This window comes from Manacus vitellinus, unplaced genomic scaffold (genome assembly GCF_001715985.3).
Source record: "Manacus vitellinus isolate BGI_N305 unplaced genomic scaffold, ASM171598v3 scaffold_0_pilon, whole genome shotgun sequence".
NCBI lineage: Eukaryota > Metazoa > Chordata > Aves > Passeriformes > Pipridae > Manacus > Manacus vitellinus.
The window spans coordinates 52,831,142-52,855,059 of NW_021938789.1; the positions used below are offsets into that span (position 1 = coordinate 52,831,142).

At 35.9% G+C, this 23,918-nt stretch overlaps 1 protein-coding gene across 2 annotated transcripts in view; it reads left to right on the forward strand.

Moving 5' to 3' along the window:
• LRBA (LPS responsive beige-like anchor protein) overlaps positions 1 to 23,918 on the forward strand; it is a 400,341-nt gene that overhangs the window by 251,829 nt on the left and 124,594 nt on the right. For both annotated transcript variants that reach the window (XM_029960309.1, XM_018073461.2), the window contains 4 exons: positions 17,371 to 17,488; positions 18,883 to 18,985; positions 20,844 to 20,959; positions 23,245 to 23,357. In XM_029960309.1, coding sequence (XP_029816169.1) covers positions 17,371 to 17,488; positions 18,883 to 18,985; positions 20,844 to 20,959; positions 23,245 to 23,357 — 450 coding nt within the window. The remainder of the gene's footprint in view (positions 1 to 17,370; positions 17,489 to 18,882; positions 18,986 to 20,843; positions 20,960 to 23,244; positions 23,358 to 23,918) is intronic.

The following is a 23,918-nucleotide window of genomic DNA, read 5'->3' on the forward strand; positions in this document are numbered from 1 at the left end:
AAGGAACTTTCCAGAGGAGGGCCATGATGATGATGGGAGAGATGGAGCACCTCTCCTACAAAGGCTGAGAGTTGGGGCTGTTCAGTCTGGAGAACAAAAAGCTCCAGGGAGACCTTAGACCACCTTCCAGTATCTAAAGGGGGCTTATAAAAAAGGGAGGGGGGCGCCGTTTTACACTGGCAGATAGTCATAGGATAAGGGGGAGCAGTTTAAACTAAAAGAGGAGAGCTTAGAGTAGGTATCAGAAAGAAATTCTTTACTCAGAGGGTACTGAAGCACTGGAACAGGTTGCCTAGAGAAGTTGTGGGTGCCCCATCCCTAAAGGTGTTCAAGGCGAGGTTGGACAGGGCCCTCAGCAACCTGATCTTGTGGGTGACATCCTTGCCAACTGTGGGGTTGGAAGTAAATCATCTTTAGTCACAGAATTACAGAATCATTTAGGTTGGAAGAGACCTCCAAGATCATCGAGTCCAACCTTTGACCAATCACCACCTTCTCAACTAGCACGAAGTGCCACATCCATGAAGGTCCCTTCCAACCAAAGGCGTTCAGTGATTTACCTGATGAGTTAATTAGGGAACTGACCTGACAGGAAGCTACCCTTTCTTCCCTGGATTTTTACAAGGGCAATTCCCTGAGCCAACTACCTCTGGGTCCGTGGGACCATTAATAACAGGAGAAAGAAGGCAGCAGAACCATACAGTTTGGAGCAGGCCAGACCATCCTAGTGGCTGCCAGCTGCTGTGGAGCCATAGCCATAAACTCCAACCTTAGTCAAATATTGACTGGTGAATTAGGATTTTAATCGAGATCCTTTAAATTGATTGGAAACACATGGTTGTGATAAGAAACATGGAAGTGGAGAGTTCAACCTTTTCAGACTTAATTTACCTTGTTATCAAGAACACTGTCCTTGGAGGAGAAAGTGTCTGGTGTAAAAATAGTGTAAGGATATAGCAGTTGAGTATTGTCAACTGCCACCGATTTCTGCTGTTGTTTTAATGTAATATTTTCATGGGTTTTGTTAAAAATACACATATCTATATCTTATTTTGGGAATGAGCCTAATTACTCTTTTGGCAGTTTGACATCCTTCTGTATATGTTGGATGCAACATCATTTACACTGTCTCTGGATTGCTTTTCAAACACAGATCCCAAAGCCAAAGATTCCCACTCCAGGGAATATAAGTGCACTGATATCTGAAGTTGTGTGTCCTTATGTAGAAGTCAGTTGTTACTTCTAACTTTATGCTGAAATGTTAAAGCTGCTCCATCCCATGTTCCTGGGCAAAAGTTGTGGCTTCTACTATTTCCCACCCTGCTCCTTGTAGTGCTCATAGGATAAATAATCAGATATTACAGGTACGACACTTTCCCTTTGAGAAAGGGAAGTCATGAATGTTAAATTGTTACTGACTGCATGTTAACATCCAGAACTTAATTCTTTTAACCCTAGTGAAGAGTTATATGATCTGTGTGGCTGCAGGTACAGCGGTGCTTTTTAGAAACTGCTATTACGTGTAAAAACTTTTCTGTTATATCTTTGTATCTCTTGCATTTAAGCTACCCAGTGCAGAAGTGCTTTTCCCTCCTTGTAGAAGGTGTTCTAGACAGATAATACTTGGAAAGTAAGAGTTAGCTTTTTACTTTTTTAAAATGATGACTTTTTGGCCTTTTTTTTTTACTTTCAGGTTTTAATTTTTAGTTATTGTCAGGTTTTATGTTCCTGTCTTCTGGACCCTCCTTGGCCCTGCACTTTGAACCTAGACATAACTAGTTAGTACTGCTAGAAAATTCTTACAAGAGCCCTTATTAAAGGACTTAAAAGAAGTACATAAAATACTAGATAGGTTCATTTCTTTCCTTGGCCTGTGATTTTTGCTTCTTGGCATTATGGAGTTGAGAAATCAGCATAAGAGCATTATCATTCATTTAAAAACTAGAGTGGGATTTTTTTCTATTTGCTTTCAAAGAGATTCCAGTGTTAATTTTCTGAACTGTTTGCAAAGCTGTGTTATATTTTGATTTATTTTGTTTGGTTTATATTATGTTTTTGCCAAGTGACATTGTTCATAAAATGCAAAATCATACAGTGCTGTGTCTTTGTAAAGTCTCTTGGCATACTCAGTCCAAATTACTTTAAACAACTCCGTCTGATTGCCCTTTTCAAAAAGAACTGAATGATCACTAAACTGAATTCCAACAATATACACAGGTTTGCTGGAAAGAAGAGTACATAAAGCATATACTTACATTTCTTTCATAATAAATAGTTTTCCTATACAATTTGCAAATAGTGTTTATAATTTCATGTTAATCAGATGCAGGAAAACGTGCTGAAGGAACAGTGCTTTGCTGCTTTTGTCACAGTTTGATCAAACTGATTTTGTCAGCACTGGAGCATAACCCTTGCCACATCAGTTTGCTCATTAGGCAGCCGATTTGTCTGAATCCTCATTAAATTGATTAACTCATTTACTTATGGATGATGACATGTTATGTGGTACAGGAATGGTGGTTAGAGACTGGAATCAAGACTCATGTTGACTTGCTTAGTATTCAGTTGTTCATTTATTTCTGCAATAAATTGCTTCATTCAAGGACTGCACCAAGAGTGATTTACATTTTACAAAAGTGTGGCATCAGCTGAAGGGTTGAGCTTACATTGTGTAAACTTGCACCTTTGTCAGTAAACTACAGACAGGAATTTAGAAGCTTCTTAGGTGTGTAAATGCTCTAATTCCCTGTTTATTTCACTTGGGTACTAGACTTTCTCATAAGAACCTAAAAGGCTCTCTGGAACATCTGTTCTAATGTAAATTAAATAACAAAAGGGAAACAAGTAGAAAACCTCTTCAGTTACACATTCAGAAAAGGAAGCTGTTATTAAGCGAGGATACTTAAAGCAGTTTTCTGAAAGATAGCTTACACAAAAGTTAGCAAAATATAAAAAAAGAAATTGATGATTAGGATGAAATTCTAAGTATGCACAGTTTAGAAATTTGTATTTTTACAATTGATGTGCTTCTAATATTTTAAAGTGCTACCTGAATGTGCTAACTGTGTGCAGATCATGCTGAAATTTGAGTTTTGGACGCCAACTACAGTTTTGGTGTTCATACGTGAAACTAGAAAGTTTAAGCATGCAGGTTTTAGCAAATAATAAATATTTTTTGTCAAACTCAGTGACTCTGCAGTGAGTGGATGACAAGCATAATAACTTATTCCTGTATTTTTGAGTCGAGATTAAATGCAACTTGGGACAGCTCAAAAACAAGTGGAGTACTTCAAACTTTGTGGAGATGAAGAAACCAGAATTATTTATGTATTTATTTGTTTTATTATTTATTTAGGTAAGAATTGAATTTGCTTATTCCAGGGCTGAATGTGTCATGAACACAAAGTGGTGTGAAGGTGTCCTGTGCTTTGATGAGGCAGAATGCTTTTTGTATTACTTGGGTGCAACACAAGCCTAATCCTGGGCTGTGGGAGCATAGGAGAACCATAGTTTACAAACACGGGCCAGAGATCTTCCTCTCTAAATGCAGGACCAGAAGCAACACATAGCTCCATATTGGCTGAATTACAAGAAAATAGGGAACAATAAATTTTCAAAGACTAAAGAAGAAATTTGCAACACAAACATGAAAACAACAGTTCTCTGTGTCAGCATATTGTTGAAGCTTCAAGACGTGGCATTAAAAGTGGTTTCTAGAGATGGTGCACAACAGAAGTTCAAATGTTAATGAGCAGCTCCTTTTTAACACCTTTGAGAAATGGAAGAAATGGTGCATGACCATACATAGAGACTGCTCTGACTGGAGTCAAGATTTTCCTTAACCAAAGCTTTGGGAGCATTTCTTTCAGCAATAGTACTGGCTTAAGCAGTCCTCGAGTGCCATCACATCCCCTTGCTCCTCTCCCTTCCCCAGGTATTTCTGGAAAAATGTTTTGTGTGGTAGTTCTGGGTGGGGGCAATCAGGCTAAAACCATTCCAACCCCTTCACCCTGCATTATTTTCCTTCTCCCTACCCTAGGTTGCTTTCTGTCTGACTCACAGAACTCCAGCTTTACTGCATGACTTCAAACATACTACTCTGAGAAAGGAGAGATCGAGGTACCAGTAGGAAGTGACTGGGGATGGATAAGATGAGGTGCAACACTAGCTGGGCAGCTGCCTGCAAAAATCCTGCAGGTTGAATGGAAAGTGGTAGAACAGGGGAGAGGAAATAGTGTTTGAATGGCTTGGGAAATAAAACAAACTTTTAATGGGCAAGAGAGTTAGAAAAAAAAGTAGACCATTGAGGGAACTGTAAAAGTGATTTTACATCTTATAAATAATTAGAGCTGTGTTTGTACTTTGCATTAGTGTAAAAGGTAGTCATTACTTCATGTTTTTAAATCATTGATATATACATATATGTATATATATGTAATGTAACACTAACTGTTGCACATTTTTATGGTAATAAAAATGATTATCTCCTCAGTTCAATCTTTTTGAATAAAGTTAGGATTTGTGATATTCTTAGGCTTCTTGTAAGGCTAACATTAAGTTTCTGTAGAATTGAGGTGAGACATAGCATGGGAAAATACCCTTTTACGGTATTAGTTGCACAATATTTGTGGTTGTATTAATTTATTTTGATATGCATTTTTACTGAGGAACCAATCAAATTAGTCTTGTTTCACTGAGAAAGTGAACCAAAGTGCAGAAAATCTTGCATCCTTTCCGTAAAAGAGATTGCTGTCACTGAATTAAATAGAGCTAGAATTTCACCCATCCTTTAATTTTTTGGAAGAAACAGCATCAAACATGTCTTATTTGGGAACTTCTTTATGCTAGGTAGGCTTCTTAGAAATGTCATTTCTTTTAGTTATACTAAAATATGCCTGTATTTGGAAAGATGGGGAGAGTTTACATAAACAAGCTCTGTGACTCTTATTTCAATTAGTGTTTCTGTAGAATCATTTTTAGTAGCATAGAATATTTGCAAAGTGCATATGGAACACAGATAATAGTCAAACAGGAAACTGATGATCAGAGTTAAATTACTGGGCTCTAAATTTTTCTACATCCACCTATTTTCCCTCTTCACTTGCTCTGACAGTTATAGACCGTTTCTCTAATAGGGCTTGCATTTGAAGATAAGCCTGCATGTAAACAAATTAACTTTTCTTAAATGGAGAGCCATTTCATCTGCAATAATGTACCAATTCATAAACTATCAGAAGCATATTTATAAAAAAAAAAAAAGATAAATGACCCATTGTATAACACTTACTATTAGGCAGACTAGATGTCCCTGTGTTCTGGGAGATAAGACTCTTGTATTATTACACCCTAATAAAATGAGTTAATGTTTTAGTATCAGAGATAAAAGGACAGTTGGATATATTTAATAACCAAACTGAGAAACACTTAATTTTAGTTGTCTGTAGCAATATAACACAAATTCCCCTGTAAAACAAATTGCACTTTTGGAATATATTTTAATGTGCATTCGACAAAGGAGAAAATGAGGTGATTGAAGTTCAATTTGTAGCATGTTATTAACCATTTCCGCTTGACTAGATGCGTAAAAGGATAATGGATGAGGGTTTTATTATTGCCTTTTGCTAAAATGAAGTGGTGTAAAAGATAAGGTGATGAGATTAATGAACATAAGGAAAAGGCGTAATCAATCAAACTCCAACAGGGTGATGAGATGACAGGACTTAAGATTTGCAAGGATACATGTTTTAAAAAGTGAATTTTATCAACACCAACATTTTGTTTGGGTGGAATGCTAAGAAGCAAATACTTGCCAATTTTGGTTATTTTTTGGTAGGTCAACATATTACTGTATATTTGAAGGTTCAATAATTAATGCAACCAATTAAAGTTAAGTCTATTTTTAAATTTAAAAACCACATTAAAAAAAACCCATATAGGTACCAAATGAGCAAATACAACTTTTGATAAGAAAGAACAATATTTCATTGATCAGTTTATCAATTTTTCATTGGTGGAACATTCTTAGGTATGTCTGGATGAATTATTTTTTGTCTGTGCTGCTGCCTCAAGTTTTGCATCCAAGTAATTTCAGTAGCTCATTTTCATGCACTTGAGGAAAAGTGAGGAGTGCTTTTCTTGCCCCATAAGTGCTCAAACATTAAACTCCACAAGTTTTCAACTTCCAACTTCTCAAATAGAAAGTTGATTATCTTGTAGTGATAAATCTACAGAAGTTTCTAGCTAAAAATGTGTTCCTCTTTGTAGAATGGGATATTTTAGATCTCAAATCTTCTTTCTTCTGACACATCTTAAAATTATTACCTCCTTGAATATCTATATTGCTAACATGTTATGGAAAGAATTGATTAGAGGTACTTTCAATTTTTACTGATGCCAGATTCTTAAAATTACTTGTGAGTACTCCAGCTGCAGTTACTCATAGAGAAAACTCTAAAGATAGGTCTTCTATCTTAAACTAAGCTTTTTTCTTCTTTTTTTTTTTTATGAAAGAACATTGAGTTCTACACCAAATCACTTAAGAACTGAAAGCACCTCTGCAAAATCAATTTTTCTCATTCTTTCAGTTTCCTACTCTTTTGAAAAAACAGGTACCTTTTACAGAATGTGGAGCTGGCTGGGAAGGGAGCACCTATCCAGTTAGGATTTTTCCCCCACTTAAAAGATTTAAGAAGGGCTCCCACATCATTCTTTCAAATGGGGTTAATTTACTTGATAAGAGTTACCTATGAAACTGCTGCCTTAAGTTAGTTTTGTAATATGCACAAGGAGGAGAAATTGCTGTATTTTTTCAAGGAACTTAGTTCTTGGCAGCACTTTGGGCAGTGCGGATAGGATATTGCTATGAGGTTAGGTTTGTCTAAAAAGAAGCAATTTAAAATACTTTTCCCTTTTGACTTCACAATTTATGGAAAACTGGCTGGAAACTGGGGCTTTGTGAATACTCCCACATTAGACTTGATTTTTTTTGGCTCTTAAGAGAACTTCCAGTTGTGCAAAACAGCATCGTGGGTTTGCAAGATAAATGCATAACACAGCCCAGATTACAATTCTTCACAAGAGCTAATATTTTCACATAGACTTACTGCCTTCTCTCCTCCTGTCATCTGCAGAATTCTTTGGTAGACTTATTTTTTATTGGGCCCTCAGGAATAGCAAGTTTTAGATTTAATACCCCAGGGGGAATGGCAAGGCAAATCATATTGTTGGATCAATTGTTCAACTATCCCCAGACTGCTGTCTGTGTATCTGTTACACTTGAATCACATTTTCAAGCCTTTCTTATCAATCATTTGGACTAGAAATGCAGTTTAATTTTCTATTGCATTTTTGAACTGAAATTAGGGTTATGTTCTTGTTCTGTTATCCTCAGAATCCTAGATTTGGTTGTAGACCTCACATTAGCTATGTCCGTGGCTTGCTTAATCTTGGAAAAAAGGTCTTTGCTGTAGGAATGCTTTAAAGCTGAATTGAAATTACTTTATTTTAGCATATACTAAGATGAATATCAACAGTTATTGTATAAAACCTCCTCTTCACGTGACCTTTTGATCTTTACAAACATGGGGTAAGTTTTAATTGGATAAATTATTTCTTTGGGTGATCTTAAGAGATTCTTCCTTGCAGTCACAGGCCGTAGCAAAACCTTGGTCACTGACTGGTTACATTCAGTTCCTTTACCTGACAAACTAATCTACTTCTACCAGATTGTAAGACAAATGTAAGAATACAGGTACAGAATATGAGGTAAATTCATGTGGGTCTTCGTTAAGAAAAGTGCCTGTAGGAGATGTGTCCTTTTGTAACTAGGAACAATTCCTCTATTTTGCTGTCATATCTGTATTCCACTTTGGTTTGCAGTAAATGAACTTGCAGTGAGTGGAGAAGTGCTTGACCAGTGAAGGGCTTGTTAGCAGAACTGTGCTGTCTTCTGTCCCAGCTTTTGAGAGCAAGAGGGAAAATTTCTATAATGTGAAAACCTATACAGTCCTGGGCTATGGGGCAGGCATCCCAAATGAGGCAAATGTATGTCATTACACAGCAGCCCTTGCAGCTGCTCCAGTTTACTCAAGAGGGATTTGGTTCCTGCAGCAGTCCAGTCTCTGCAGCACAAAGGTGGCATTAAGCCATTTTTACATTCCCATCCCTTTGCAAGCGGCACCTTCTGTGCCGTATCTCTCACGAAGCGTAGCACAGAATCTTTTAATGTGAACTGCTGGATTGGCAGCTCTGGAGTCTGACTTTTCTCTTTGCCTTCAAGAGGCACATCTGTTCTTCTATGTATGGGCTTGGTTCCCATTAATGAGCTGATCAGATGGAGTCTTTCTTGATGACTGGTATTCTAGCTTCCTGCCAGATGTGTGGGCGAGTTTTTGTTTTTGTTTTGTTTCTGATGAAAGGATATGAAGGTCAGCTTACAGGTCATTGATTAAAAAACATAAAAAATAAAAAAAGTCTTCTTTTCTGGCACTGAAACTTATTTTTTCATTGTCCATTTGCTTTCTTCTCCTCCTCCTGCAAGATCAGATGAAAATGGCAGACACTGGGCAACTGCCAGTGTTGCAGGTGCATTAGTTCCCTTCTTTCTTGGTTGTAGTTGCTGCTTCCACTTGTACGTGTTCTGACTGGAGAGACCTTTTCTGGATACATAGAGAAGCAACCCATGGGAGAAGTCATATCCTGAACATGGTGGAATAGGCAGGTGCAGGGCACAGCAGTGGAAATCTGACATGATTATTCTCATTTGCTGTTCAAAGTAGAAATTTGAAGAGACATCTACAGCAAACATGAGCCTTATTGTTCTAAAACACGGGCTCCCCAGGGAAGTGATCACAGCATCAAGCCTGGCAGAGTTCAGAAAGTGTTTGGACAGTACTCTCAGGTGCATGATGTGATTCTTGGGGATGTCCTGTGCAAGGCCAGGAGTTGGATGTCAGTGGTTCTTTTTGGTCCCTTCCAACTCAGGATATTCTGTGATTCTAAAAATATTAAACGACTAAATACCTTTAAGAGACAGCAAAACAAAGATAGATTCTACATTGTTTTCTGTGCCTTGCTTTTGAGATGCATGCTCCTGTTTCTTACCTTTCACCATACCTAATTATACTGCTATAGATATGAACTGCTGTGAGTCATTAGTCTGGCAATTTGCCTAGTTTTCTGATTATGTACTTCTTAGACATCAACCATTATAGTCTGATAAAAATTATCCTCAAAGATTTTCCAGCACTAGGGATTTTATAAGAGAAGAGGGACCAACCAGAACTTTAAACTTTAAAAAAAAACCCACAGCATAGTAATACCTTCTTGTAATTAAAAAAAAAAAAGTCTCTGCTCAATTCCTTTTCAGAATTTCTCTGGTACTTCCATTTTTTAACACAGCTTTTTTTAGGGCTTGTTTTGAAATCCTTCTTTTTTTAGTTGCAATAACGTTACAACATCATGACATCATTTTGAGCCACTAGTAAAAATAAGATGAGCAAAGCACAACAGCATGATCTGTTCAAAATTGGAAAGGAACAAATTCCCCTGCTGTAATTTGAATTGTTACAAGTTTGTCAAATGTTAGAAGATGCTTCTGATATACAAGCAAAAAAAAATTTTTTTTCTCAGAGTTATGAAAGAAGACTCAGCTCTTATGGTGTAGGAGAGAATAAGAACACAATAATTCCCAGATCCGTTTTGATTGTCTGAAAACCAGGCTGATCTCAGCTGAGTGATGAATCATAGATGATGAGGCTGCATCTCTACAATTTGCTTTTTGTAGTTTTCCTTCAGCTATCTTATACAAGAAGCAAAAAGAATCCGTACCCTTCATTGTGTAAAATTTTACCAGGAAGAAACCTGATCTTGAGACCCTGTACTGGAGGATTGAGACACAAAATGGCTAAAAACATTCCTTGATGGTATTCTTAAAGATTACTTTTAACTCGCTCATTTCAGAGACATGCACCCAGATGTCTTCCTCATGAACTGCAACTGAATGTGTCCTATGTTGTCTTACTTGTATTAGGAGGCTTTCTATTTGATTATATTTTCGAAATTTGGATCATGGTCATAATTACCACCTAAAAAACATAGCTCTGTTTTTTGCTTAATGGCAATACCAAGTGCTAGGTATACTAAAAACCTTCGAGGTTTAAGTTTTAAAAGAGTCTTTGGTTTATAACCTCACTTCCAATAATAAAACATTTCCATAATGATCACAATTGGAATTTGTATTTCTTTTTTTATTGACTCACAAGGAAGACTAATTAATTGATCAGTTTTCATAAAGTGAAAATTCAAAACATCTGAAGGTCCCTGTTCTTTGTCTTTTAGTTTTCTTGAAGGCGAGTTAAGTAATGAGATAGCAACATTTGTGCTGATACAAGGTTGTGCTGCTAGCACCAAAATAAGAGAGTCGTGAGGGTTTTTTTAAAGTGGTCTAGACACCTGCTCCTCAGCATAGATAAAATGATGGTAAATGGAGTTTCCCCACCTAGTTCTCCAAAATTCTGTCTCACATAATGTAACAAGCATGGAATGCACCACTGCACTCTTCGTTACTACAGAGTCTTAATACTAATAATACTTTATTTCAGCATTTTTGACGTAGATTTCACAACCAGCTTCTTTTGACAGCTTCTGCACAGTGAGAAATCATTTCATGGAATTTTGCTCACTGATGTTTATTCTCTCTTCTTGAGCTTTTGCAGGCAATGTTGTTTTTGCAATGTGTACAAAATGTAATCAAAATGAGCTTTTTTAGTATTTGCACCGTGTCTGTTTAACTGATGAAATTCATTGACACATAAAATCATAAAATTGTATGAGGTAATGCAGTTCTCAAAGACTGTTCTGAATTAATTCTATATGATTGAAAGATTCTTATTTATTACTTATTGTCTGTATCATTTCACATACTAGGTATATGCAGTCTGTGTAGGTATGAGCATCAGTGCTATAGTAAAGGGCATAAACAGGTAACCCTGATAGAAGAAGAATTGTTGCTGTTCTTTATCATGTGTAGCAATTATAAACACTGCCATCAGTAAATTAAAGTTGTAGTAATAACCTTTGAGGTTAATGCATGTACTGTTTTCTTGATGATCTTTGTATGATCTAAATGCTTTGTGTGGTAAGTTTGGGGTTTTTTGCAACACTGTTTTGCAAAATCACATTGCAAGTGTATTATCAATAAAATAAAATTTACTGAGGCAACTGAAAAGAGGATGATTGGCCAGAGAGCTGCCTGTCTAAAATACGTCAAAAAACTTGTTCTTTGCTGTTCACCTGGCCTGATCTCAAGTTAGTGGTAGAACCTGAGGACAGACACAAAAACTGAAATAATCAGCATTTCAGAAAGTGTAAGAGGAATATTTATAAGTTGTTACAGTTAATTTTTGATGAAAAACTGTCCCAGATGATGTAAACATCTGTATGAGCCTTTTGTATCTACCTCTTGATGAGCAGATCCAACTAACTCTTAAATCTGAATATAACAGGCTCACTAAAACAAGACATAAGTCAGCTTCTACAAGAATCTGTGAATTCTTGCAATTCTGACTCCTTTTTGTCATAAATGAGCCTGCTGTTTTATTTTCTAAAGAAAGGAATAACTTTACACCCTTAATCTCCTAGGGCTTGGACAGTCACCCAAACCTATATTAATTTTCTTCTTTTTGAACTTCAGCTATCTAGGCTGCATAATTTATCTTGCACACCTTTCTGTAGCAATCAGATCTTCTTGTTCTTTGGGTTGATTAAATGCTGTCTGATAGTGGTAAAGAACTCCTGCTCTCTAAGAGTCAGCAGGGCTAATCAAAATAAAAAGAAATTGTTTATGAGATACTGGATCCAGTAGAAGAGAGTAAGATAGCTGGTATTAAATTTGCTAACAGATTTATTAGTCTGCATGAGGTGTTTAGAACCACACAGTCAAATCAGAAAAGTTTAGAATACAAGTTCTCCTGGCAATTTTTTTTCCAAGTTACATTGTGATCATCAGGGAGAAGGTTACCTGTAGTTTGTAGAAGACCTCTTTCAGAAAATCTACATTGCATGCTTTTTTTTTTACTTTGAAATATAGCTTTAGGGCAGGATAAAGGGAAAATATATAGTTGTGCATTCCTCTGTGTTAATAATCTGGGAAGTATTTTCATGTCATCACATAGGTACTGATCTGTGGTCTGTGCCAGTTTGACTTTTTTTATTTCCAAACATATGGTGTTTTTATTTGTATATTGTGTACATAGAAATTATTTCAAAACTGAATAGATCTAGAAACAAAACTAAATCCTAACTAAAGATTAAACTATTTACAGGTCCAAAGGCCTTGAGGTATTTGAGGCTAATATGAAAGGTATACTGTGAAATAGGAATTTCAGTTTGTGGTAAATCTGTCTGTCCCCAGCAGCTTCAGATAAAATAATTTTATCCTTCTAGAGCACATCAATTTGCTAGTCGGTGGTTCATGTATCAAAGAGCATTCTGTGAAAATATCAATATCATTGGTTAATATAAATGAAATTAATTTTTAAAGCTGGGCTAAAGGTTGACATCTGAAAAATTGCATTACTTTGCAGAAGAGAAATTTCTGTCTTCCAGTGAAATTTCAGGTCATAAGGGCAAGTAATTTTCACAATCTTCAATGGGAACCAGTGAAATATGAACTTCATTGTCACCTAGCCCCAAAGCGATAAGATAAAATGAGCTGATACATCATTTGCTGTGGTTTTATCATCTCCTTCAGTAATTGGAAGAGAAAACATAAGAGTCCTTTACCACCCCCCTCCCCAATCCCTTCACCACCCACACCCAGGCATAAGCCATTTTGCTCTGATCGATACAAAGGTCACAGAGTATTTATTTATTTATTTAAATTTTTTATGCTGGGTAAAACTGTCTAGTGGAACATTAAAGTAATGAATATGTTTAATTGAGTTTGTCACCCATGAAAATGCTGAACAGGATTGTGTAGCAGACTGTGCATGCTCACAGGAGGGACTGGATTCCTACTGTTTGCCTGGGAATTTCAGTGACTGATTGAGTAAATATCTATGAGATTTAAAACAAACATTTGTTGTTTCTTTGAGAAGTCTAAAATAAATGATAAGTATTTATTTAAGAGCATGTTGGTGTTTAAGGTGATTATTAGTTCGGTTGTACTTGGACATATTTGAACAAAGAGCAGAGTAAGACCCTTTCACTGTGAATCCTGCAGGCAGGAACTAAATAGTACCTGAACAGTAGAATCCAAGGCTCCTCAGTTGCAAGGGTGAGATTATGGTGGAAATCCAGGTTCTTTGCTGAGAGGTTTTATAACCTCTGAGTGCTGTAATTCTGCCTTCCTGACAAAAATGCCCCCAAATGACAGGAAATGCTGCTAGAAGAATGTATTTATGAATTTTATCTCTCAACTACTGTCAAATTAAAATGTAAATTAAATGCTTTATTTTTTATTTGGTGCTTCATTGTTTGGGTTTTTTTCTCATTGTCTTACATCATAACTTTTGTTTGAAATTATACAGATGTGCAACAGCTTTTTAAATAAGCTATTTAGTTTTTATTTTACTCATAGCAGTTAAATTGTCTGGCACATTAAAGCAATATAATTATTCAATTACTGTTTCAGTTCTATAACCCATTTGCAGACTTAATTACTTCTAGCCTATTCACATTTTCAAGATCAATAGTACTTTTCTCTGAAATAAAATAAAATAAAATATACGATAGCTAATTGGCTTGCTTAAAAGGTAAAGCAAAATATTCATTTAGTCTTCAGTGAAATATTGCTTTTCTAATTTAGAAGGCAGCTGTGGTGATGGTATCTTTTAACTATTGCATGAAATCTTTTACAATAGACATTGTTTATGATCAACCTTCAAGGGAGAGTTTTGAAGAAAAGGTAGGTGGTGGGGCATTTGTTTTATAAACTGTAAAATGACAGAATAGCTTCTCTGGGATCATTTTAATGTGGGGAAAGTAGCTGATATATAACTGTAGATCATGAGGAGAGGACTTTATTTATGCATGATCTTAATTTGTGATCAGCACTGTGCTACTCAAGCTTTCATGCAGCTCTGATTTCAAAATCTCCTGCAAGTGGAAATTGAAGCTGGCTTTCTTTACCTGCTGCTTTCTTGGGGGGTTTCTTCCAGCTGTGTAGTGTCAGGGCCTGCAGCATGAGTATGAGCACTGATTACAGCTTCAGACCTTCATTTCTAGTACTTGAAGTAACCAAGGGACTTCATGCAAAGGTGAAAGTAATTTTGTGTCTTTAGGAGTGTTGTCATGACATCTGTTTATCTGGTTTTGCCAAAGTCTAATCACGGAACAGTTTGTCTGATGAGATTTTTGGAACCGTAGAGCTTTACAGTTGGCTCATTTGTTTATGTGTTTTTAAATGAAATGTTAAACTATAGAAATTGTCTTTAGTCCTGTAAGGTGTGGTGTCTTTTGAAACAAATGAAATGTGCAGTAGATTAAACTTCAGTCTGATGGGTTGAATCAACTGAAATTCTATAAATACTTCTTCATGTGAAGGCAGTACTACTTGTGCAGATTAAATTAGATTGTACACCCTCATTAATCTCTGTTCCACAAGTTGTTCCAAAACTGGTGGTGACAAAAGGCAGAAAGTAGTTGGTTTTGAACTCAACATATTGTACAATAATATGAAGAAGATAGTTGTTCTTAAATTCTGAAGTAAGAGTTCTGAGTTGTGTGGCTTATGGGTGAAAACAGGCAAATGCAAAAATAGTTTTTGACAACTGTGATTCTGATATTGGCTGTGATAACAATAATTTAAAAAAAAATTCCCTTTGCCAGAATAAAAATGGTGAATTTAATTCAAAGAGTGAGTCTGTTTCTGCAACTAGGAGGTTCTGTTACTAAAATCAGATATTTGTTAGGGAATAAAAGGTTGTATTGGATTTTCATAAGGAATACTTAGTAATGCACATGAAAGAAATGTGTTTGTCTTCTGGACCTTTCATCTACTATAGGTGGTGTGATGAGCAGGGAGCAGGGGCAATGCTGCAGTTTCCATGGCAACTGGTTCATTGGCGGGCTAGACCTCTGTCTAGGGTGCTGTCAGTGTGCCTGGAGTTTCAGAGAACAGAGTGTCCCAAAGAAGGTCTGCTTCCACCTAATCCAGTTTTAATTGAACTCCAGAGACTTTGAAGTGAAGCTGCAGACCAGGCAGACACCACTCCAACTTGAAATGAAGGCCTTGCTCAGCCCGGCCTCAGCTGCTTCTCTTTCCTTATAACTTCTGTTAATGAGCAGTTTGGAGAATTATTATAGCAGTGGCTGGTAGTGTTTCTGCAGTGCAGTTCCAGTTTCTGCTGTAAATCCTATTATACCGAATTCTGTAACTTCACACTGGCTGTACAAGGTGTACAGTGCAAACCAACTCTGCTGTTTTCGAGTCGGTGCTTTTCCTTCCAGTTTTGAGGAAGTTGCATGCAGCAAACCTGGGGTCATGTGCAGGGTTCCCACTCTCACAAAAAACTTCACAGGGTAAAAATGATAATTATTTGACTTGCTGATATTACTCACAGTATCCACGTAGTAAGTGTTTGAATTTGCCACGCGCAGACTGATAGCGACAAGCGGGCTGTTGTATTTTAATAGTTACTACGGAAAAGCAGAGGTTATCACACTGCTGTCTGCCTCAAAAAAAAAAAACCCAGTCGTTGAAATTATAAGCTCCAATTTCAAGATTGTAAGAGGGATAAAGACCAGCAAAAGCACTAAGAGATTTTTGTACACAAGCACTGCAACTTTGTCTCCTTTGTTACCTCTTTTGATGTCGTGCGCTTAAAGGATATTTATATGCATGTGACAAAAGCCAACCACGGTGGTTCTGAATAGCACCACAGAATTATACAAATCTGCCAATTAGTGTGGATGGGTTATGGATGTGGTATGGAAAGTGTCAGCGTGGCCCAAGTCTGTTCCCCGGTTCCAGAAATGTTTAGCAACCATTGACAATCTCTGGTCCTTTTATCACATTTCTAGAATTTTGTACCGGAATAATTATTCAGTTTTTTCCTTCTCTTTCTGTGTGTGTGTGTGTGCTTGGGAGAGAAGTTGACTGTGGCACTTGTATTGAGGTGAAGATGAGAGATTAAGTTAAAAAGAAAGGTGTGGGAGATGATTTGCTTTGTATGTTCTGATCATCTGTGCTATCTGCTTTTGTTTTGCCAGACTTGTTTGCTTTTAATTCACAAATGTGGTACTGTACTTTATACTGTATTGTGTAGAGCTTTTATAATGGTGCCTCTGCTTTCTTTGCTACAAAAATGCAGGTTTTATTTGTGAATATATGCTACATGTGAGGCAAAATCCTCCTTTGTTAAAAATCTGTAAACAAATGATTGATTTCATTAACAGGCTTTGTTATGTTAAGTGCTTGAATTTCACTTTTTCTTTTTTATACACAATATATTGCTCAAGTGAAATTGTGGTAAGAGTGATGTTAACAAGGATTGCTTCTGAGTCTCTTTTTCTGTGATGGGTTTCTGTTAAGTGCTTTTGTGTTTGCTAAAATTGACAAATCTCATAATTTCATTCACTTATGGTTTGTTAATCTGAGGTAGAGAAGTGTCCAGTCTCTCTGTCCCTTAACACTTATATAATTAAGCTTTGAAATGAAAAGGAAAAAGTGAAGCAACAAAGAAACAAAGTGGCTGAGGACTGAAAATGGGATTAGTTTGAATTGTGAAGGCAGACTAAGCATCTGTGTCTGTCAGATGGGATGACAGGAATTGTAACAAGTTACTTTGACAACCGCTTACTCCATAGAGAGATTATGCTGAGTTCATTTGCAGGTTTGTGTTTAACCTTAGCTGACAAAATGATACTTAACCTCTTATACAGCCAACCTTTCTGGTTCCAGAATTAATGAATGTTGTCTTAACGATAAACGTAAGGAACATTTTTTTTCTTTAAAGACATTTTTTCTCGCTTATTTGTTACAGGCCTGTTATTACAAGGCTAAAGTCAGTGCAGATACATCTAATTTTACTAGTAGTACGTTTAAGAATATATTTTAATGCTTTGCTGAAGTGCCAAATATTTGTTTCTGAAACTGCGAAACTATTGTGGAAAATAGGCAGTTGTCTTTAAAGGGAAAAGTACAAGCAAATTTTTAAAATATGTGACATGAGTAGTTGAATTTAGGAGTACCAAAAATCCATTATAGGTTCATAGAATGATTTGAAGTTTGAGCATATTTTTATTTTGCTGCAGATTTTGCATGTAGTTGGTAGGATACATATTTGTGGGTCAAAGAGTTTCCCTTTTACAAGGTATTACCTATAGAGACAACATATTTAAAAAATTCTCTCTGTCTCTTTCTTCTAGATTCTGGCATATACAGAAGGACTCCATGGAAAATGGCTCTTTTCAGAGATTCGAGCTATCTTTTCCCGACGTTATCTTTTGCAAAATACAGCACTGGAGATATTCATGGCAAATAGAGGTATGGTGAGTTTAGAGCAATGACAGGTGTGGATTTGGGGCCACGTGTATTCTGTTTGGATGTTTAGTCACATCTGTTTTGGTATGGATTTGTGTAGACAGAAGGAGGGCTTAGATTAAATTTCTCAGTATTTAAGTTAGTATAATTTTGTAGTTTAGTTTTTCCTTTCACTTTTTTTTTCAGTGAGGAATTATGATCAAGCATGAAAACTGTGCATTAGCAGTGCCTCACTTTCATTTATATCCGTGTGTTTATTTGGCATTCTCTGAAAACTCCCGCTTAAGACGTTCCTACCTCTGATCTGTTATGCATGAAGGATTTTTTGTGTCCCTTTGGAGGGTAATAGTTATTAGTTGTACACACCAAAACAGCATAATGAAAGAACTTCACTACTGGATTAGACCAATGACTGATATGCCTTCATGCTTTATTTCTAGTAACAATGTCTTTTATTTAGACCCTAGTGCAACTCCAAGAAGTAAATGTGGATTTGACTTGTTTATGATTTTTTTTTCACCCTCCCTTTCTTCAGTTCGTTTTTCAGACACACAGTGTGCTGTGACAAGTCACTCAAAACACAGTACATTGAGACTTAGAGAGCTTTCTTCTGCCATTTTGTCCCCCTGCATTTTATTTTAAACCAGGTTATATGATGTCTTTGCAGTTTAGACTAAAATTCTTCAGATACTGTTTTTGTGCCGGTATGAAACTTTAAAAACTGTATACAAAGACACTAAAGAAAGTAAGTCTTTTAAAGTAAGTGCTTTTAAAATGTAGGACATTGTTTTGATAATGATATGGAACACTGTCCTGAAATCGATAAATGTTTCATAGGATAGCATGTTATATCCAGTCAGTATTCTAGTAAAAAGGTTTTTATCATAGCTTAAAATGGTGTCTGATCTTGAATGTGGCTGGTAAATATCAGGTGTGTATCTTGTAGAGCACTGTTGTGCATATTGACCAACAGAATATTAGTCATATGCATAAATATTTTCCTATTTTGTAGCCAGTAGTTGTACTCTGGGAAGTCATAAATGTCCATTCGTGATACCATAATTAGATTGTTATTTACTTTTTTGGGTTACTGCTTCACTAGTGTCATTCAAATAATTCAAACAAAATATCAAGATAATATTTTGAAGACTATGTCTAGAAAATACCTAGAAAATAAATTAGTAAATGTGTAAATATAAACTTTATCAGTTCTAGACAGTCAATCTGTGCATATAGATTTCACTTCTATTCAGAAGGGAAAACAAATGTAAACCTCATAAGATTTGTAACAGTGACAACTTCTATTGCAATTCCTGTTAGTGGTAAATTTTATTGTCTGAGAAAGCCTAAAATAAAAGGTGTAAAATCATGCTGTACTTCACCTCTTGTGTTCACAGTGGCTGTCATGTTCAACTTCCCTGACCAAGCAACAGTAAAGAAAGTGGTTAACTGTCTACCTCGGGTCGGTATTGGTACTATCTTTGGACTGCCCCAGACCAGGTATTTTACAATCTGAGATAATTTTATCTGTCACTTCTAAGAGGTCTTTTTTCATCAAACTAGCCCACATGGTTTGAAGCTTTTACTAGTTTACAGAAGGTGCACATCCTCAGCCTGTCACTTCTGCATGCTATTTGCGATGTGTTTGCCTAATAACAACTTTTGGATTTGAGGTTGGTTGTGGGGTTTTTTTTTTGTGATTTCTGTCTTTTTGGCAGTGATACTCAGTCATTTACCCTTCTAAAGGAAAAGAGGTTTCTTCGTGCTTGCCAACTCACTAAAATTTAAGGCTGGCTGTGGGACTGATTAGCTTTTGAGGCAGCATTCAAATATATTAGCTTGACTTTGACATCCCTGAACCCTCTGTGGTATTTAAACATAGATGAAAATGATTATTCCTCATCAGAAAGTTATTGTAGTGATGTGTAGAACAACATAAGCTGAACTGGATGCAAAAGGAATGATATGCTGTGCTTGTCTTTTAGCTCTGGAGGACACTGTTCAAATTTGACATGGTGAGAAATTAGTATTCCAACTTCAGGCTGTGTGTTTGGATCCTAAACCTGAAGGATATGATTCAGTTTGCTACATCTTTTTTAGCAGAAGATGAGAGCTTGGTTACCAGCAGTTCTCTGGGTGAAACACAGCAGCACAGTTTAATGTTCCCTGAGGGTAATTGGGAATAGAAGCTTTTGAGGTATACCTCATCTCTAGTTGGATTGGCTGCCTCTTGTATTCTAATGAATTATAAGCCGTTACGAGTAGATTAATCTCCAAATTTTTAGAGTCAGCAGCAACCCTTATGGAGTATCTTGATCATGGTTTCTCTAAATTTTTATTTTTAATAGATTTCTGTACATAGAAATGGGATTAAAATAGCTGGGGATGTTTTCTGTTGTGTTTTGTGGTTTAGCTTGCAAGTATAGCCATTCTGTAAGAACTTCAGGATTTCTATTTACAGAAACAAATTACGTGTGAAAATTTTTAAATATACATTGAACTATAGACACACTTGCTCAGAATTTCCCATCCGTTTATACTGATAGATTTGTTTATAATATAATGCAGTTTATTAAAAAGAATTCAGTTACAGTAACTGTTTCCTTGAATTGTTTGCCAGCACCTGTAAAGTTTTGTTAACTAAAACTATACATAGATTTTTTTTTTCCCCCTAAATGATGTGGGTTTGGTGTTTACAGATGTTTTTGTTATGAACAAAACAGTTTGGGGAATTTTATGATAAGTTTTTCTCTATTTGATTTATCACTCCAAGGAATGACTTTACAATCTTCTTTCACAAACATTAGAAAATCTGGCATCAAATTCTAAAAGTCTTGAGTTATTTATGACTAAATCCCCAACACTGCCCAGAATTTAGATCTCCAGAGGATGGACTTTGTAATGCAGTTCTATCATCTTATCATTGTTTTCCTTTGTTCTTGAGGGATTTAAAAACCTATCCTCAAAGATTAATTTGTTCTTTTGTGAAATTTTAAAAGTATTGTAATTTTCTTATTTGATGGTCTTCCATCTCTCTAAATCTTTAGTAACATATTTCTGTAATACATCAAGCTGTCATGGAGCAGCTCGATTTGCACAGCTGTAAAGGTTTCTGTTTGAAATCTTTCAAATCCTGACATATCCGTCTGTCAGATGTTTTAAGGCTTTTATTCTTATTATATTATAAAACTTTAAAAATGAACTTCAAGTATCCAAGTAGCAGTTTGATCTCCAGAGAAATCTAGCACAGACCTAGTAAAAAGAATGTGTACAACTGCCACTAAAATTCAGATATGTAAAAAGGAAGACCCACCAGGTTTTCTCATTATTTTCTTACAATTTTCTTGGTTTTTTTCAGGCGCATTTCTTTGGCTAGTCCACGACAGATTTTCAAAGCTTCCAATATGACCCAACGATGGCAACACAGAGAAATTTCCAACTTTGAATACCTGATGTTTCTAAACACTATAGCAGGTATTGCTAATTACTATACTTAAAAATTATTATAACAGAGAAAAGGAGTTAATCGTGGCATACTCTCAACAGACGTGGGGCACAACTTGGATTTTGTTCTTTTAATGAATAGTTTTTTCTATGTATGATTTTCTTCTGAAGAACTTGACAAAAATCTTCACTAAATTTACTAATCCATACTTATATTTCTGTTTATGCAAGACTAGTGAGGCATTCATAGTGCTTTACTGAACTGCACTTACAATGTGTGTCTGAAGTCAGAATGTCATAACTGTTGTGGAAGGATAGGCTCTGCATTTAGGAGAGTCTCTGCTATTTAGGAGAGTCTCAAAAATAGTAATTTCTTTATCTTTAGTATTCTAAGTTCTAATATTCTAATATCTTCCCTAAATATCATAGATGCAACAAGTTCTCTGTAGGGCTGGGAAATCTCAGCTAGGGAGCAGGATATTCCTGGAGCCAATAAATACTACTGTTACAGGATGTATGATTGGTCTCAAAAAAGAGTGCAGCACCTGGATCATCAGTGCTGCTGTGCTAGGACACCATTCATACATTCCCAAATTCTGATTTGTAACCATGTGTTTTTGTCCTAACCACTCATTCTGTAAATGCTAACCTATATTTCATTTAACTCATCTTACCCCGTTAGCTTCTAACCAGCTTGACTTCAGTTTAGTAAATAGAGGCTGATTGTTAGGTCTCATGACCTCTCTTTTATTTCCCAGCTTATTTTATTCTCTGAACAACTTAGAAAATTTCTCAGTTTTCTGCTCTTTTCCGTGGTATTGACAGTGTTGAAAGATCTGTTAATTCCCTTTCAGACTTGGCTCTTGCTAACACGATTGACACAACAAATGCCTCTACTCTCACTAATTACATTTTATACAAATGGTCAGTTTTACTAGTTTCTGTAATCAGTCATTAAGTCAGAGATGCCAGGATACTGGCAGATTTTTTATAAGTAGGGGTCGATCTCCTTGCCTCATTACTGCTAAAGTTGAATGAGGCAAATCATGACACTGTTTTCAGTGGCTCTAATGAATGATCCCTTTCAGCTTTAATGTTATTGAAATAATAAATTGAATTCCTACATTAGTTGGTGTTTGAGGTCAAAAGAAACAAAAAGATAAAGTTATAGAAAAAGGGAAGGTTGAGTTGCCCATGATAGAGAGTTAAAAAATTGAAAGAAATAAAGATAGTTATCACTGTGTCACATAAGTAGCCTTAATCCTGAATAAGAGATAATATGCAACATAACCAACCAATTAGGGCAAGAAAGGATCTGACTATACCATTTAAAAATCCTACAAACCAGACTGGAAAAATACTGAATGGTGTAAGAAAACTGGAAGAAGAAAAGCTTGGGTAGAAGTTTAGAAAATGTTTTCTGACAACTTTATAGATTGGATTGTAAAACAATATTCCTGCGGAAGAAGTTAAAACCTGTCCTTGAAGATTCTTAGGATCAGGGTGTACAAAGTCTTGAGAACATACTGATTGGAGATGATATGAATGAATGAGCTTCTGCAACAATATCATGAAAAGAGACAGGATCCATGTAAAAATTATGCATTTTAAAATTAGAAACCAGCTTATGTGGTGGATGTGTATGTATGGTATACATTTATCCTAATTGAATATTTTGTTCTTACCAGAAGAAGGATATTATTTTCATCTTAGATGCATGAAGGTGTACACAGGAACCTGCAGCCAGAACAAATTTTGTGTTCTGATAAATGTTGGGGTATCCATAGGTAGCCAGGGAGCCAGGAGTAATTCCCTTTGAAGTGCATTCTCTAGATGAACCGATTATTAATTGAATAATTTCTCAATCTAAAATTTTACTTGCTTCATTCTGCTGTCACATATTGTATTTAATACAGTATGTGAAAATATTGCTTTACTTTTTTAGTATCAGCAAAAATCATTTCCCCTCCATTTTTTTAAGTGTTTCACCTTAAAGAAATGGAAGACAAGATGACAGAAACAAGGAAAGGAGAAATGCATAGGAAATGAATGGATTTAACTGTCAATCTTACTGTATGCAAAAGAGTTTACAATTAAAGTGAAATGGGCTGCAATGTTTTAAATTAAATACTAGCAGTTTGTGAACTTTTTCATTATCCTTTCAATAAAGCAAAGTAGATATTGATAAAAGGACTGAAATGAATTGCAGTTCTTTTGAAGAGCTCATAAAATTATATTGTTGCATCTTTAGAGGTTGGTATTTTAGATAAATATAATTCTTTATTCACAGTGGGTGTTTGTTTGTTATTTGTCAGGTCGAACTTACAATGATTTAAATCAGTACCCTGTCTTCCCTTGGGTTATCACCAACTATGAATCAGATGAGTTGGACCTTACTCTTCCTAGCAACTTCAGGGACTTGTCAAAGGTATTTGTCATCAGATATTTTATTTATATATTTATCACAGTAGCTTGCAGTCTTGTAAATGTTTTCTGCTGTGTTTAATGCATTAATGTTAAAAGCACAACATAGAATCACAGACTTGGTCACATTTGAAAGGGACCACAGTGGGTCAGCAGGTCCAACCTCCACCAACCTCCAGCAACCATTACAGTGTTTAATTTCTGCATGCATATACTGGTAATGGGGATCAGATCATGTAAAAATGAGTTGTTGATGTATTATTATTGCTTCTGATTGTATCAGCTTAATAATTGTTGTTGGAAGGTGCTCCTACTTAGAACATATGCGTTACATTTCATTTCAAATTTTAGTGAAATTAGGAATGCTGATGCTGCTGAAGATTAAAAATTAACTTTTTTCTGTTCTCTCTGATGAGAATTGTGCTTTTTTTAGTAGCAAAGCCTGTGATACCACTAGATTTTAAATACTTCTAAATCCTGTATTCCAGTAAGTAGAAACTTTATTTTTTTACTTCCTCTGTGTGCCCCTTCAGGTATGCTCAAGCAGTGCTACTGTCCTTTGTCA